The sequence below is a fragment of the Apteryx mantelli genome, chromosome 11, assembly GCF_036417845.1.
Source record: "Apteryx mantelli isolate bAptMan1 chromosome 11, bAptMan1.hap1, whole genome shotgun sequence".
Lineage (NCBI taxonomy): Eukaryota > Metazoa > Chordata > Aves > Apterygiformes > Apterygidae > Apteryx > Apteryx mantelli.
Genome location: NC_089988.1, coordinates 14312870 through 14325272, shown reverse-complemented (window position 1 = coordinate 14325272; position 12403 = coordinate 14312870). Strand labels below are relative to the sequence as shown.

The window sequence follows — 12403 nt, the reverse complement described above, 5'->3', positions numbered from 1 at the left end:
TTGCCCTGGAGTTGAGCTGTGAGTTCCTGTTTTAGCCTGGTTTCCCCTTCTCATGTTATTTCCCTCTACCAAGAAGAGATCCATGATCTCTTCAAGCACTCGGAGGCTACTACTGTACTGCCCTTCACCTCCATTTCACCAGGCTGAAGAAGCCCAGGTCCCTCAGCCTCTCCATACAGGCCATGTGCTTCAGGACACTAACCCCATCTTGGAAGACTCGTCTGGACCCCCTTCAATTGCTCCCCATTCCTCCAGCACTGGGCAGCCCACACTGGGACACACTATTCCCAAAGCGGCCACACCAGGGCTGAGATGAGGGACATAATAATTCCACTTGTCTGGGTGGCCACACTCTTCCTGAAGCAGCCTGGTATGAAGCTGGCCTCATTTGCAGGGAGCGTGCACCACTGGCTCATAAGGCATCCCTCGTGACATCCAGGTCCTTCTCCTCAGGGTCACGCCTCTGACGGTCAGGCGCCAGCCTGTCCTGATGCACGGGCTCTTCTGTCCCCCAGTGCAGGACCTTCTTGTACGTCAGCATGAGGTTTCTGTTGGCCAAATCCCCAAGTTTCTCAAGGCCCCTCTTGACTAAAGGTCCCTTGTGTCAGCTGTAAATGAGTGTGTGCAGATGGCTCATCCTGTCTTGTGGTGCCTCTGACAGGATAACAGCCTGAGGACCTGCAGGACACTACGCATAATAAAAGGAGGTAGTCGTTTAAAGGGACTGCTGGCAAAGGTAGGCATCACCATGGCAAGCATCTCAGAAAAGCCAGGTGAATGTGCAAAGAATGCAAATCCAATGTCAATGGGGAAAGGTTAAACAGAGGTCGGCTGACTTCGTGGGAGAGATCAGGTTGGTAAAAGAAAACAACTTGGGATGTGGAAAAGAGGGAAAAATGCAAGAAAAGGTGAAGCAAAAAGAAAAAGAGAGAGGCTATTTGGGGGTACTGGCCAAGCAACTCCGAATTTGAACTACTCTGGAGCTGGAGAATGAACATGCAGTTGATCTGATTAGACCTTTCTGAGATCTGCTTCCATGATCACAGGGAAGATGAATGTTTTCCCAAGATCAAGAGAAGACTTGAGGTGGAAGGAAATGCAGAATCATTCTTTCTGGAAGGAACCCCGGGATGTCTCTGGCCCAACCTCCTTCCCACAGCAGGCTCAGCTAACAGGTCCGATCAGGTTGCTCAGGGCTTTACTCATTTTGGACTTGAAAACCTCTGAGGATGGAGATGGCACAGTCTCTCTGGGCAACCCGCCCCAGGGCAAGTTTCTTCTTACACCCAGCCTGAATCTCTCTTGTTTCAGCTAATGCCTATTGGCCTTCACCCTTGCCTCATGCACAGCAGTGAAGAGTCTGGCTCCATCTCCTTGGTGACATCCTGGTGGGCATGGGGAGGCTGTTATTAGGTGTCCCCAAATCCTTCTCTTCTCCAGGCTGAACAAACACAGCTCCCTCACCTCCCAGAGGGACAAAGTCAACATTACCTAGGTGTGCCTAGGAGGTTTAAGGCTCTTTCAGTCCTTCTGGATATTGTTGGATCAGCAAAGGACCTCATGGATGTTAGAGTGCGATCACCCTCATGCCATGACTTTCTGCATTTGTCACACTCACTTGGCATCGTGTTGTAATGTTCAGGTGTTGTAGGCTGTGAAGAGGACTCACTCGGGACAAGCAGTCACTCATAATGAAACCTTGAACTGAAAACCTTTCAGGCCCAAGAGGCAACCTCACACCACTAGGAGGGGCTGGTTCTGGGGAGGCCATGTCGGGTGCTAACCCACATGCAGAAAAGGACTTCCTGCCTGCAAGAATTGCAGTGCCTCTCACCAGAGAGGACAGAATCACAGAACCATTCAGGCTGGAAGGGACCTTGGGAACGACTCTAGCTCAACCTCCTGCTCGCTTAGGGATCCACAATGAATTCACACCAAGTTCCTCAGGGCTTTGTCCAGCTGCATCCTGAAAGCCTCCAAGAAGAGTCCACAATCCCTCTGGATGCCACTTCAAATGCTTCAGGATCCTCACTGATTTTTCTCCCTTATATACAATTTCAACAGCACTTGTGTCAGCTTTTAACTCTTTCCTCTCATTCTCCTGCCACGAATTCCTTTAAAAACCTTGTTCATTGTCAGTGGCAACTTTGAGCTGGGAAGCTGCTATGAGTCCCCCCAGAAACCTTCCCTTCTCTGTGCTGAACAAACCCATTCCCTCAGCCTCTCCTCACAGGGCAAGTGCTCCAGCCCCCAACCATCTTGGAGGCCTGCCACTGAGCTCACTCCATGTGATCAACAGTGTTCTTCTACAGGCAGCCCCACCTGGACACAGTCTCTGGATGGTCTCTAATGAGTGGTGAGTAGAGGGAGATAATCACTTCCCTTCATCTCCTGGCTGTGGTCCTGTTCATGCCACCCAGGACACTGTGGCCTGCTTTGTTGCTAGGGCACGCTGCTGGCTGATGTTCAGCTCCCTGCCCACAGACTCCCCAGCCTGTATTATTGCAGGGTGTTGGTCTACCCCAGGTGCAGGACCTGCATTTGTCCTTGTTGAATTTCGCAAAGCTGATGACAGATTGTTCCTCCCGTCTGCTGAGGTCCCTCTGAATGGCAGCCCTTAAACATACGACTCTTTCTCCTGATGAGGTGTCATCCAGAAACATGACGAGAGTTGCATCCTCCAGGTCACTGGTGAACCTGATTGTTAGACAAAACAGGTCCGAGTAGAGACCCCTGCATACTCCACCTTTACCTGGCTTCCTGGTAAAGCATGACCCATTCAAAAAACCCTCGGAGCTCCATCATCCAAACAGCTTTTTATCCACCCGAGTGTCTACCCATCTCATCATGATGCCTTATTGTATTTAAGAATATTCATGGAGACAGTGTCCAACACCTTGCTAAAATCATGGTAAATGACATCTAGTACTTTCGGGTCCTCCACAACCACAGGTCTTTTATCACAGAAGGCTATCAGGTTGTGCAGGAATGATTTACCTTCAGTAAATACATGCTGACTGTTCCCAGGCACATTCTTCATGTGCCGAGAAACATGATCTGAGAGCATTTGCTGCATGACACGCTCCTCACCAAAGTGAGGCTGAAGGGCCTGCAGCTCCCCAGGTTGTCCTTGTGGCCTTTCCTGAAGATGGGCACAACACATTCCTTTTTTCTGGTCTTTGGGACCTCCCTTGATCTACACAACCTTTCCAAAGGTGATAGAGACTGGCCTTGTTATGATGTTGGCCAGCCCTCTCAGTGTCCTCATGTGCAGCCCATCGCATCCCAGAGACTTGCATGGGCTGAGTACTTACAAGCAATCCCTCACTCAACCCTCATCCCCTGCTGGCTGTTTTTCTCCTCTGGAGTCCTGACTTGAGGCACAACAGCTCAGGAGACCTTGCTGGTGAAGACTGAAACAAAGAAGGCACCGAGCTTCTCAGACCCATCTGCATCTGCTATTACTAGAGCCCCTGCCCCATTCAGCAGTGAGACCAGGTGCTCTTTGATTATTCTTTCTGTGTTAGTGGAGTAGTAGCAGCTCTTCTTCATGCCCTTGACGTCCCCTGAAAGTCTCTCGTCTCTGGGAGCTTTGGTTTCACCATCCCTACTTTGGTGGACAAGAGTGTCCTGTTTAGCCAAGCCGATCTCCCAAAACGTCTACTAGTTTTAATGAGCATCAGTATGGACCATCCTTGTGCTTGGTGGCTGCTGTCCTTAAAGACCTGCTGGCTTTCACAAGCTCCATTGCCCCTCAGAGCTGCTTCCAATGGGATGCCCCACCAGTCCCCTGGGGAGGACAAAGTTTCCTCCTCTGAAGGCCGCAGTCTGTACACTACTATTGTCCTTCCTCACTGCCCTCATGATCTGGGACTCCACTATTCCATAGTCACTGCAGCCAAGGTTTCCACAGATTATCACATCCCTGATCTGTGCTTCCTTGTGTGAGTACCAGATCCAGGTGAGCATCACCCTTCCTGGCCCATCAGGGAGCTGTGCTTGGAAGCTGTCCCTGACACCCTCCAGAAATCTCCTGGACTGCTTGCACCCTGCGGTTCACCCTTCCAATGAATATCGGGGAGATTAAAGTCCCCCCAGAAGAACCAGGCCCTGTAACCCACTGACTTGCTCAGGTTGCTTGAAGGAGACTGCATCCACCTCCTCACCCCCATCGGGTGCTTTGTAACTCCCATCACAACGTCACCTTTACTGTAATGCTCACCCACAAGCTCTCACCCAAACCCTTGTCCATCCCATGCAAGAGCTCCATCCATCTGAGCTGTCCCTTCACACCGAGGGCATCCCCCCTGCTCATCTTCCCTAATGGTCTTGCCTGCAGAGCTTGTACCCTGCCATCACAGCACTCCAGTCATGGTAGTGGTCCCACTGCATCTCAGTTATTCCAATAATGTTTCAGGCTTGTGAAAGCTTTTGCATTTCCATCGGCTCCTCTCTGTTCCCCAAAATACATGCATTTGTGTATATTTGGGGTGCAGAACCTCAGCTGTGGCACAGACAACAGATTTGTAACGGTGAAACCTGTTACCAAGGTCCAAGGACACCGTGTGTGCAGTGGCCCCATCTCAGAGCAGAGCCATGCTGGCCTAGATAGCAGGTGGCAATGTAATGGTGAAAGGAGGTTCCCACTGAGAGAGCAAAGCCTGCAGTGCCCAAGGCCAAGGAGAAACAGAGCTGGGCTTTGTAGAAATGGCAGGAGAGGGGTTTGCTGCCTGAGCTGACTCTGCAGCACCTTGTGGCCTGTGACAGACTTGAAATAATATCCAGGCAGGACAAGGCACCACTGAAGAAGTCCCTGGCACTGGGCAGCCTGTGATCCAGGCACCCTGAGGTCATCATTAGCCCAGTTCCTGTTCATATCATCTTGGAGGTGAGAAGAGGTTCAGGGGGAGGAAATTTAGAAGGTTTTAATGGTGCAGAGACTAGAGCAGAGACCCTGGTGGGATGTGTGGTCCATTTATGAAGCACGCTTGGCTGTAGATCAGAAGGACTTGGCTTAAAGGCAGTGGTGGGATCCAGTTGTTTGGGCACTGGTAGGAAACCTGAGTTGCCCTGGGGCACTTGCCCAGCAATCACTCCAAAGGGGGCATGGTTTTCCTAGAGGTCCCATGGTGTATCTGCTAGAGACATGTGGATGGGCTGGACACCCCCAGGCATCCAACATGGCCCTGCAGGCCTATTTCTGTGTCACTGAGTCAAGTGCCTGCACTGGATGACATCAACTGTTTGCAATGTTGGGATCTGCATGTACCTCAGCTTCCTAGTGAGTGGAGCTCTGGCAGCACTAGGCATCTAGTATCCTTTCAGGTGGCCAAGGCAATTCCCTGCCTGGACCCCACCTCATGCTCTAGAAGGATGTGGGTCTCCCAGTTGCTCCATCAGAGCAAGCAGACACTGGCACATGCCTTGGACCACCTCTGTCCCTTCCAATTTCATCAGGTGTTTGTGTGTGAGCAACTGACTCTCACCCTCCATCTCCAGTGATTATACTGGGAACATAGACTAAGATCTTGCATGCAGACATCTATGCTGTGCTCACTTCTGCCTGGGCAAGGGGAATCGCAACTCCTGTGTGTTTGTGGAGCTCTCAGGAAGGATCTGGTTCCCACTGCATCCCAGGATCTTCTAAAGCACCCTGAGAAGCCCAAACCGAGTCATCTGAATCAACACCTGAACCATGTGTGAATGACCTCCCTTCTTGTCCCCATCTAGGTGTCCTGCCTAGTTAAGAGGTGCGAATAGGAACTTCCAGAGTGGGACGTTTCCACTTTCATAGATAACCATCTTCTGATGAGACAAATTGCAATGCTGGAATCAGTCTTCCTGCAGTGCTTAGAGAGGGACCATCAGTGATTATTTTAGTTTATTGGAGTGAACATTTCCCAGGAGGAGGGAGCACAAGGGACAGAGAAACTCATGAGCTCAGCTGGGCCTCTGCTCCTGAGCAGGGCCAGGCTCCAGGAATGGAGGGAGCCCATGGTAACCTGGCAGCACTGCCCAGAGACAGCTGTTTGCAGGAGCAGCTCCTCTGCAAAGAGCAGCAGGGCTCCGGGCACTGCCTGCTGCTGCTGACATGAGATGAGAAAAGGCAGAGAGAAGTGCAAGGCAGTGTGGAGTGGGAGGAGAGAGGAGAGCTCCTTGTGGGAGAAATCTTCACAGCCCTTGACACGGTAAGTCTCTGGCTGCAGGGCAATGCTACTGACATTCCTGGAAAGGTCTTGAAATCATTCCAGTCTCACCATTACATTTTTAAGGATCGCTCTCCCAGCTTCTCCTTTGCAGAGGAGGGGGAGATGCTTCAGAGCAGGGATTCCCTACCAAACTGTCAGAGGGACAGGGCATCCTGCTACCTTCTCCCAGGGACCCTGCAGGGGTGTGAAGTCTGGGTGTACACACAGGTCTGCCCAGGGCTGTGATTCAGAGCAGTGTCCCTATGCCCCAGGGTGCTGTGTGCCTGGGGCAGTGACTCTGCTGCCTGCGAGGCTCAGCACTCAGCCTACTCGGGGAGCTCCCCAGATTGTCGAAGGGAGAAACTCTGGGTGGGAGGAGAGACCCCCAGCAGGGCACGTTGAGTGTCCTATGAAAAGGATACTGCATGGGTCAGGGCTGCCCACAGCTCCATCTCACTCGCAGGACATTTCTGGAGGAGACTTTCCAAAAGGAAGGTCAAGGCAGGGGATACATGAAAGAGAAGGAGCTGTCATGAGTCTGTGCTTTCAGTTTGATTCTCTCTGGGTGGGGTGAAATGGGATTGGATCTGTCAGGTTTAGAAAGGGGATGGAGGCTCCAAAACAGTGACAATGAGAGAGGAGCAGTTCTGGGAGGGACTCAGCAAATGCCTCCATCCACCCCTCAGCCTAAGGACAGAACCAGCATCACGTTTCCAGCCTCACCAAGGTTTCTCTCACCTGCTCCATAGCACCTGCAGACACAGAGGTGCCCTGGGCAGTGTCCTGCCCCAGGGAGATTTCTGCAGGGCAGAGCTGAGCTCACAGCAGGTGGGATGGGGTGTGTGAGCACTGAGAGGGGAGAGACATGGGGACAGAAAAACAGCTCCCCACAGGGACGGCTCGAGGCAGCAGAGTCATGCTCAAAGTGTGAGAGGAAACTGTCAACTCCAAGGCCTCCTCTCCTCTCCCAGCAAGCACAGCCCTCTGCTCTCAAGGTTATGGGGTCCAGCTAAAGGAAACAAAAGAAGCCTTAAAACTACTAATGAACCCACATTATTTAGAAGTGAGAGTGAAGATGCTGAAAATCCCTTCAACAGTATGTGTGGATGAAGTCTGACTCGAACTGGGAATTTAGGTTGTCGTCACCGCTCTTCCCATTTACACAGTGCTGTAGGTCTGGGCTGACCTCTGGAGCTCGTGGGCAGAAGCCCCTACTCCTTGTGTGAAACTCGGCCAGCACAAACCAGAGCTCAAGCCATGGAGCTCAGTGAAACTGCTGCTGAGATGGGGAGAGGTAATGTGTGTGTGTTTGGGGGAGGTTATGAGAACCTTGCTCAGAGAAGTCTGTCCTAACTTGTCAATGTGTCTCCTTCCTCAAACAGTCCCCCTGTGCCCCAAAGGAGCAAATGTCCAACAGCAGCTCCCTCAACGAGTTCCTCCTCCTGGCATTCGCAGACACAAGGGAGCTGCAGCTCTTGCACTTCCTGCTCTTCCTGGGCATCTACCTGGCTGCCCTCCTGGGCAACGGCCTCATCATCACAGCCGTAGCCTGCGACCACCGCCTCCACACCCCCATGTACTTCTTCCTCCTCAACCTCTCCCTCCTCGACCTTGGCACCATCTCCACCACTGTCCCCAAATCCATGGCCAATTCTCTGAGCAACACCAGGGCCATTTCCTACTCAGGATGTGCTGCCCAGATATTTTCCTTCTTTTTCTTCATTTCAGCAGAGTTTTATCTCCTCACAGTCATGGCCTATGACCGCTTTATTGCCATCTGCAAACCCCTCCACTACGGGACCCTCATGGGCACCAGAGCTTGTGTCAGAATGGCAGCAGCTGCCTGGGCCAGTGGTTTTCTCCATGCTCTCCTGCACACTGCTAACACATTTTCAATTCCACTCTGCCAAGGCAACATAGTGGACCAGTTCTTCTGTGAAATCCCCCAGATCCTCAAGCTCTCCTGCTCAGACTCCTACCTCAGGGAAGTTGGGCTTCTTGTGGTTAGTGTCTGTTTAAGCTTTGTGTGTTTCATTTTCATTGTGCTGTCCTACGTGCAGATCTTCACTGTTGTGCTGAGGATGCCCTCTGAGCAGGGCCGGCACAAAGCCTTTTCCATGTGCCTCCCTCACCTGACCATGGTCTCCCTGTTCATCAGCAGTGGCTTCTTTGCCTACCTGAAGCCCCCCTCCATCTCCTCCCCAGCTCTGGATCTGGTGTTGGCTGTTCTGTACACAGTGGTGCCTCCAGCAATGAACCCTCTCATCTACAGCATGAGGAACAAGGAGCTCAAGGACGCACTGAAGAAACTGATTCAACTTCTTGTAGTTCAGCAGCAATAAACTGCCCATCTCTCCTCACAACCAGCTCCCAGTTTATCTCAGACAACTCTTGTGTTTTGGGACTTCTGTCTGTGATAGTCATGTTTTTACAGAAATGTTTCAGTTCATCCCACTTCTCCAGAGGCACAAATCCTGTCTGTCTGAGTCAGAGGCTTTCTGTAAATCTGCCGACCACTGTGTCAGAGCTGGCCTCCCTTGCAGCATCTCTGTAATAAAAGGGGACTTCATCAGTACACTGCATGAAGACTAGGCTCTTCTTCCCAAGCTGGAGCCAAGAATGCGCTCAGGGAATTGCACCCAAAAATGCCCTGTTGCCATGCCTGGGTTTTTCATGGGCTAAGGAGGATGTGCTCATAGGGTGATGTGTGAGGGAATGAGAGCTGGATTCAGCCCTCACTTGTGGGTGCCCAGGGTCCCTGGAGAGGGTGAGTGTTCAAGCAGTATCTGCTAGGGGCTGTTTCACATAGTAGAGGGCTGGTAGCACATTGCTATCCTTCTGGAAGGGAGTATGGAGCCACCAGGCAAGCACAGGGGATCTCCAGGGACAGCATGTGCCTGGGATGGGCAGTGAGTGGAGACTCCCAAAACTAAGTGGAGTCACCCAAAGTCAAGGGCCAAACTGAAGAATGCACCAAATCAGGGCTCTGCAATCTCAGGAGAGGCAATGGGGACTCATCAGGCACAGGGAGGGCAGCCTCAAGGGTGGTTCATGTCATCAACAATGAAAAGTCATAGCTGCATCTAATGGCACACCTGACCCCATCCTGAGCCATTGGAAATGCCTTGTGATTGCTCTGAGCATCTTCCACAGCCACAGATGCCTGAGGAGGGGGTTGTCAGGTGCAGTGATGCTGGACCAGCCGGGTCTACCCTGACCAGCATGGCCAATGTGGAGTCACCCCGGGGCCCCACAGCCTGCTGGCCCTGCAGAGCAGCACCACCAGCCCAGGGAGCACAGCAGAGGGGTGCAGAAATGGCTGGGCAGGCCAGCATGGACACACTGACCTGAGGAAAGGCTCTCTTGGGAGCAGGGACGTTTCTTGAGAAGAGCAAAGGAACAGTTGCGTGCTTGCAGGGAGGAAGAAATTAAAACCTGTTTCTACGTGTGTCAACTCAGGGCAGGCTGCTCTGTCGCTGGACACTTTCACTAACCAAATCCGTTCATTCTATCATATATCATCATTCCTTCCCTTTCCTCTAAGCATTTTCCAGTTTCCAACAGATGTTGAGGAACCTTGGTGTTGTGTTTGAGAAAGCTGTCAAGTTGATGTAAGGTTACCCCAAGTGATACTGATGGATTAAATGGTGCAAAAAAGACATTATTTGTTCAGTCATATGAGAAGTTAACCAGAAGTCTGCGTGGTGGTTTGGTCAAAACCATAGGTCCCATCACAATGGCTTTTGTTGCCTTCCAAGTCTGGAGTACCCATCTCACTCTGTTGTCAGAACCATGTGCAGCTTCCCATCCAGTGCGTTACTACATAGAGCTACATTTAGACTAAGTTTAGCTCTTAGGGTTAGTGTAACATGATTGCCTACAATCAGTCCTTGACCTCGTGCTATTACAGATGGTGTTTCTCTTATAACTATAGTTTTGAAGATGGCTTGTGACTGATCTTCAATACCCAAGTTGTCCCATGGGCAACGTGAAAAGGCAGAACTGTTAGAGACACGTTTCAGGTGTGTTTTCCAGTTATCAATGTTCCCACGGTTAGCAGATAACACCACATCTCCCTGCAAGAGAAGACACCTAGGTCTTGGACATAACCCAGACCTCACTAATGGTTAACTTACTGCCTTCATTGTCTACAGCATCCCATGCTCCTTTTCCATGGGAAAAGAGCAGAGTCACCCAGACCGATCCCTGAGCTGGATGTTTAACCACAACCTCATCTCCAGGACTTTGACAGGGTTTTATTTTTGTTTTAACAGGAATTCATGCAGCTACTGACACAAACCCCTTATCTATGGGCCTTCCCATGGCAGTTTGTCGCTTATTTAGCCACCTTATAACTTCTCACAAGCGGGATCCCCACTTCGAAGTATTCTATGAGAGAAGAGTCACTCTTGTGCAGCTGTTGTTTCTGCTGTCCACTCCGTCTTTCTATTACCCCATTACTTGGAGGTTGATACCGTAGGCGAAAGGTCTACTGATCTTTGTTTGAAGCACACCATGTTTGCAGTTCTTTGCTCTTCAAATGTGTTCCATTACCAAATTGCATTTCTCTGGGAAAGTAGCAAATCAGTGGTTCAAACCAGCAAGGCTTGCTAGTCCAGTTGCAGCTCAGGTGGGGTGCACATTCCCTCTGCCGATAATTATTTCTGCTCCAGCAAGGATTTATTTCCAGCCTTCAGGTGTTTGCATGAGTCTGGAGGGTGGCCTAAAACAAAGGCCAACCTCTGGTTCTCTTTGTGCTGAGATAAATTCCGCTTGCTTTGTGGCAGCTGTGGTCCATCACACCCTACGTTCTTCCCCGAACCTTCTTCCATGGTAGGAATTGGTTGGTTGGTCACAATACAAGATGCAAGTAGAGTTCAATTTCTCAGAAGATGTTCTAGGCTACCAGACTGGAATGCACATAGGTGCCTTTGTCAAAATAAACACCTGTAGGTTTGAAAAGAGGCTTCTAGGCTTAAATAGGGTCAAGCATGAAATTCAAAGAACACAAAGCTCAAGGGTTTGAAAAAGGAGGATTGCTTCTATCCTAAACAAAATTCTCAATTTTAATAGTCACCCCAGAGAAATTTCTGTTTGAATTCACATGAGACTAGCTGTTTTGCTTTTTTAAAGCATGGGTAAAGTTTTTTTTGAGTTTTACAACAATTTTTGCAGGCAATGGATAGGCATCTTCTTCCAATTCTAGCCATGCAGGGCCAGGTACAGCCCTTTCCACCCTGCTCTCCCCCAGCACCTCTTCCCTGAATTCGGGGTGCCCTGCACAATGTCCTTCCTTGTGGGTGAAGGGGGACCCCAGTTCTCCAAGAAAGAGGCTGCAGCCTCAGCACTTGTGGCAAGGGGTCGCACAGCAAAATGGCCATGGGAGCTCCCTGCCCCGTTGCTGCTCATCTTTGAGAGCTGCTGGGGGGAGGGGCAGTTGGTGTTAGGAGTTGTGGGAGGGGGTCCTTCGCAGGAGTGGTCCTTCCCAGAGAGCTGGAGTGCCCTCCTGTGAGGCCTGGACTCCCAACCCTGAGAGCATTGGGGACCGTCTGCCTGCAGTGCCACCAAAGACAGAGCCCCAGCAAAAGTGCAAGATGCACAGAAGAACATGGGAAGGGCCCGGGGGAGAGGAATCCAAAGGGGTCAGGAAAGGGGATGTGTGGGAAGGCCATGATTTCCAGGTAGGAAGGGTGTTTGTCTGGTCTCCCACCAAAAGGAACCTGATGATGACTGACCCTGGCTTTCCAATGCCAAAGTGTGGTAGGGAAAGAGCAGCCTCCATGAGCAAATGCCACCGGCTGCTGTAGCTGTGTGCCAAGTGCTGTGTGCCAAGCACTGCCTTGGCCTGCCTTGCCCTGTGCTGGGGGGAAATGGCTAGAGGGGGCAGAGCCATCCCAGAGGAGGTTTGCCTGCTCAGCTGAGGACCAGCACTGCCTTCTTCCTGCTGCCAGACTGGTGAGGGGGGCTCCGAGACACCGGTGTCGCTGGATCTTGCAGCAGCTGGCAAGGCTGCTGAGAAGGGAGGAGTAGTTCTGTCAGATGCCCACCAGGGCTTTCTTCATTGAGGTGGGCCTCATGGCAAGTGGTGACTCTCTGGAGGTGCCTCTAAATGCTCTGCTGGCTTGTGCACATGGCTGTGGGGTGATGTTGGTCATTGGAGCTGGGGCAATGGAGCTGGGGCACTCCTCTTAGTCACCCTGACTTTGGCTCATTTC

General features: G+C 51.3%; 1 protein-coding gene across 1 annotated transcript; it reads left to right on the top strand.

The window, feature by feature from the left end:
- Positions 1 to 7594: 7594 nt before the first annotated feature.
- Positions 7595 to 8497, top strand: LOC136993077 (olfactory receptor 14A16-like; the record flags this gene model as incomplete). The annotated part of the gene is made up of 1 exon (XM_067303093.1): positions 7595 to 8497. A coding segment is annotated over exon 1 (903 nt), but the record flags the coding sequence as incomplete, so codon positions are not given.
- Positions 8498 to 12403: the final 3906 nt, after the last annotated feature.